Source organism: Musca autumnalis, unplaced genomic scaffold (genome assembly GCF_047663935.1).
Source record: "Musca autumnalis isolate F117 unplaced genomic scaffold, ASM4766393v1 scaffold_5, whole genome shotgun sequence".
NCBI lineage: Eukaryota > Metazoa > Arthropoda > Insecta > Diptera > Muscidae > Musca > Musca autumnalis.
Window position 1 is genome coordinate 110,782,371 of NW_027412088.1, and position 5,194 is coordinate 110,787,564.

At 35.4% G+C, this 5,194-nt stretch overlaps 1 protein-coding gene across 1 annotated transcript; it reads left to right on the plus strand.

Annotated features, from left to right (window-relative positions):
• Positions 1–285: 285 nt before the first annotated feature.
• Positions 286–2,760, plus strand: Gcat (Glycine C-acetyltransferase). Its single transcript, XM_073957886.1, has 5 exons — positions 286–593; positions 739–965; positions 1,279–1,588; positions 1,881–2,432; positions 2,502–2,760. The coding sequence occupies exons 1-5, from the start codon at positions 560–562 to the stop codon at positions 2,657–2,659; spliced, it is 1,281 nt and encodes a 426-aa protein (XP_073813987.1). The 5' UTR covers positions 286–559; the 3' UTR covers positions 2,660–2,760.
• The last annotated feature ends 2,434 nt before the right edge of the window (positions 2,761–5,194 follow it).

The window sequence follows — 5,194 nt, forward strand, 5'->3', positions numbered from 1 at the left end:
TTAATATAAATGTTTTTTACAGTGTATTTTTACAATGAAAGTGAATTTGGTGACTTCCTTAATTGATTCAATTTCGTTGTCATGGCCACACGAAAATTATTATTCTACATGTACTTGTGCCGATGAACTTGTTTCGCACACCCCCTCCTCAGTTAAAAATACAATGAAGTTCAACAAATGCCGACGCACAAATCAAGAAACAGAAAAACTAGATACATAAACATGCACACATACCACAAAATTGGAATGAACATTTTCTTAGTCCATTGTGGCACAACGTCAGATAGTCAGTCAGCTGTTGTCTTCGCGTGTCACTGCTCTTTGAATATACAGCGGGTAGAAACGTCGCTAAAGAGAATCCATATTAAATATGAAGAAGCGGACCAGCCATATGCTTCGTAAACATGCGACATGGGGTTTCTATGGCATCGTCACCGAAATAAACATTCAGTTCATTTCAGCTGGAAATCAGCGAGGGTGTCTCTTGTGAGTCCGTAGATTGTAGTGTGGCTGGTGTACAGCATCCAAACAACAAGAGAAAATATATAAAACAGGAAAAATGCCAAATTTTTCAAAATTAACACAATTGAGAGGTAAGAATGAAAACACAGGCGACAAATAAGTGAAAATATGTCATTTTTTAATATTGCATAACTTTTTATTGCGTATTTGAGTAAATAAATTTTAATAATAATATTTATTCATTGCTACAATGCATACATATACATATTTGTTTAGGTTTCCAGCTGTATCTCTTAAAGGGATCGTTGCACCGCTCGTACTCCACTTCCCCGGCCAATGCACAATTTCGCGAAATAATCTCAGAGCAAATTAAATCCATCAAAGAAGCGGGCACATTTAAATCAGAACGCGTTATCACTTCATCCCAGAGCACTCAGATTACAGTGGAGGGCAGTAACAAAAACATTCTGAACTTTTGTGCCAATAACTATTTGGGTTTAGCTGTAAGTATAGATTAAAATGTGATTGAAAGAAATTGCATTCATAAAAAAACATTTAATGGGTTTCAGTTACAATGACAAATTGCTTAAAACGACGGATTATATGTCCCGGTCCACACTACAGTGATTTCATTGAAAAAATTGCATGAAATTATGCGTCTCTAGATCGAGTTGCATAGTAGAGTACTCGATCTGAGAATGCCTAATTTCATGCAATTTTTTCAATGAAATCGCTCTAGTGTGGACTGGGACTAAGGAAGCATTGAAATTCCTTGGAATCTAACGTAAACTTCTCTATTGCTTATCATATTTACAGAATAACCCAGAAGTTGTTAAATATTCCAATGAAATTCTTTCAAAGTATGGTGCCGGTTTAAGTTCGGTCCGTTTTATTTGCGGTACACAGGATATTCATAAGAATTTGGAAAAGAAAATTGCCCAATTTCATGGTCGCGAAGATACCATTCTCTATGCCTCATGTTTTGATGCCAATGCTGGTCTCTTTGAGGCTATTTTGACCCCAGAAGACGCCGTTTTCTCTGATGAACTCAATCATGCTTCAATTATTGATGGTATTCGCCTGTGCAAGGCTCAAAAGAATCGCTACAAGCATCGTGACTTGAATGGTAAGTACAATTCCATCAACTACAATACAAAATAACTATAATACAAAATGCATTATTGAATTTGATTATGGGCTAGTCCCCCAAGACGAATCGAAACCAAATTCGTCCGATTTACTACCAAACTCCTGTTATTGTAAAACATTTTTGGTTGATTGAAAACTAAAATAAATAAAATATGTATTTATGAATGAAGTTTAATGAAACTGGCCACAAGCATTCCAACTACAAAAATATATTTTATCTAAACGTAGTTTTGCAAGTTAAAATTCAAATATTTCCATCATTTTTGCAGATTTGGAAAATCAATTGAAATCATCCACTGCTCGCATAAAATTGATTGTCACCGATGGTGTCTTCTCTATGGATGGCAATATTGCTCCTCTTAAAGAAATCGTCTCGTTGGCCAAGAAATACAATGCCTTGACATTCATTGATGAATGCCATGCCACCGGTTTCTTGGGTAAAACTGGACGCGGTACGGAAGAATATTGTGACGTTATGGGTAGCGTTGACATCATCAACTCTACCTTGGGCAAAGCATTGGGTGGTGCTGCTGGCGGTTACACCACTGGTCCCAAAGAACTTATAACATTCTTGAGACAAAAATCTCGTCCATATCTTTTCTCCAATACTTTGCCACCAGCTGTAGTTGCCACAGGTACCAAAGTTTTGGATATGCTCTTGAAGTCCAGTGAATTAACTGAAAAAGTCCAAACAAACACCAAACATTTCCGTGATGCTATGACCAAGGCTGGTTTTACAATTGCCGGTGAAAATCATCCCATTTGTCCAGTAATGTTGGGGGATGCTCGTTTAGCTTCAATTTTTGCCGATGAAATGTTAAGTAAGTACTTCTAATTGAAGTAATTGTCAAAGTATCCACTGTTTACATGTGTATGTTTTCTTTTTTTAGAGCGTGGTATTTATGTCATCGGCTTTAGCTACCCTGTAGTACCAAAGGGCAAAGCCCGCATACGTGTCCAAATTTCCGCTGCTCATACCAAAGATGATATTGATCATGCCATTGCTGCCTTCACAGAAGTTGGAAAGTCTCTAAAAGTAATCCAGTAAAATGGGATAAAAATGACATTTAAATATTTCAAATATTCAGGACAAGATGTGCATTTACATATTTTTTTCCGTAGTTATAGTAAACGATATTATTAAAATTTCTTGTCTTGGTTTTATTTACAGCGTGTTTTTGTAAAAAGTGTTTGCCCATTCGTTCGTCGATTTCATGAACGAAGACACAATTTGGTTTTCATAGCGGTTGACGTTTGTATTCGTGTAAAAAAAACAAATGAAAGCTTTTCATTTTCGTTTTTTTTTTTTTTTTTTTTTTTTTGGTTTTCGTAACAAAATCAGACGAACGAATACGTCAAAAATAAACGAATGGAAAAGACCCATCGTTTTGAATGAAAATTAAATAATTTGAATAATAAATGACACAAAACACACGAAAACTGGAAGGGAATGCAATTTTATTTATTTCCATAGAAGCATACGCGTATATGTACATCAGTTTCTTTATATTATCACAATTATTTTTGGACAAATTTGATGACTTTTTTTCTTATTTTTTGTTTGTCATCTGTTTATCGGGGTTGCCATCAAGTAAGACATTTTACGTGCAGATGCCTATGCAAAATTCACAAAATAAGTATCATGGAAACCCAGAAATATAAAAGCTTTTATGAAATAGACGAAAGCTTTTAGATAAAAACGAATGGTTCGTAAAATTTTACAAGAACCAAATTTTGAACGCATACGTTTTAGTACGAACGGTTCGTGTGACAGGCAAGCATTTTTACAAAAACACGCTGTTAATTTGTGTACGTTACTACGTATACATAGAAGATAAACTTTTGGAAGGTTACATTTCGCTTCGCTGTTGACCTTTTCCTGATTTCTGAAAATATATTATTTTATCCGTTAGAGTCCTTGCGGTAAGAAGTACTTGTAAATCAACATCTTCACCAAGAACAATTGTGTTACTTGTTTCATTAAATTGTTCTATTGCTGTCTATGAAATATTTAGAGCTTATTTCACTGAAATATTCGCAGCTTTCAATTTGTCACTTAACACGGAATTGAAACGAGATCTGTTATTAAAATCAGTGAAACATTTTTGCTAACTTGCTGGAACTATTTAAAATTCATCAAATATAATCTCGGAATCCTAGCAATGAAAACGCGAATTATTTACTGTCAAAAATAATTCTATTGTTTTCTTATGTAGTCTCCATCGTGATTTATACACTTTTTCATTCGCTCAAACTAATTGTTCAATCACTTTTTCCACTCCGATTGAGACATATCCAAAACATGGTTTTTGAACGATTTTACAGCATCTTCGACGATTGGCGACGGAAATCGTTAACCACGCCTTTTTTTCTTGATATGCCGGAATCAAATGAAGTCATTGGATCCCCAGTCAGGGCTGTACGGCGGATGACCCATCAATTCCATGTTTTGTACGGTCAAACAGACGCTGGATTGAATCGGTGTGTGAGAGCTCGCATTGTCAAGGTGCGCAATGATTCGTCTTCTCTTTTTTGTTTTTTTGATTTTCTCAGGCAAACAAATTGTAGTGTACTACTCAGAATTAATTGTCCTACCGGTGACTATTTACTTCGAAGTTCTTCTTACATGAACAATTTTCATTGAATTCGGATCGCTTTCGAAGACCTAAACGGTCGATTCCTGTATTGTTTCGGGCTCCTAAGCATTGATCCAAGATTCGTCTTCTGTGACGATCGTATAAACGTCGTTTGAAGCACCGCTATCGTTTTTATTTCCAATTTCTTTGCACCAATTCACAAGATCCTTTTTGTGAGCGATTGCCAAATTTTGCTGGATCTAACAAGAAAAATCGATTTTTGCGGCCAGGAAGAAATGAACAAAATGCATTATCCATTCACGCACGGCCTATGTTTTTTCTACGGTCGATTTTGGGCTACCCTCACGACCTTTTTTTGGCGAGTGTCGGTCATGATTTAATTCAATAAACCCGTTATTCATAGTGTTATGGAATGGCCCTTTGTCGACATGCAAAGATTTAATATGATAGATGCACTCTTGCCGTGATCCACGTCGAATGATTGGGCGAAAATGTTCACAAATAAATTCCATTTTTTTGCAAAGTGATTTTTGGCAGTTCACTGTAAACAACACAATACATGGTCATATGACAAACTGTCCTGAGTACATTTAGGCTAAAAACTGTCAAAGTTTCCAAAACAAAATTCAAATTACCCCTGGCAACACGCTATATTGCCTAGGTCATAATGTTTTCGTGCAGCCATCGTATTTTTCTACTTCGACGGGATTATCCTGCATATTTAATATTCTTCGTTGGATCACTGTATACGTCAAATACAGCAGTCAGTGTACCCATAATTTCTGAGTAGATATCGAATATATTTATCAAAAATAGCACTTAGTTTACTATTTATTTAACGAAAACTTTTTTAATATTTTTATCTTACAAATTAAAAATAATCCGTAAAATATAAAGGAAAGGGACATAAGTAGGTGTTTATTATACGTGTTTTGTCTAATGATGTGTATACCTGGCTTATATGGGCAATTATGTAGTAATTTAAC

Coding starts and splice junctions, on each gene's coding strand:
- Gcat (XM_073957886.1), top strand. CDS start 560: ATGCCAAATTTTTCAAAATTAACACAATTGAGAG. Junction 1,589..1,880: donor CAAGCATCGTGACTTGAATG/GTAAGTACAATT, acceptor TCATTTTTGCAG/ATTTGGAAAATCAATTGAAA. Junction 2,433..2,501: donor TTTTGCCGATGAAATGTTAA/GTAAGTACTTCT, acceptor TTCTTTTTTTAG/AGCGTGGTATTTATGTCATC.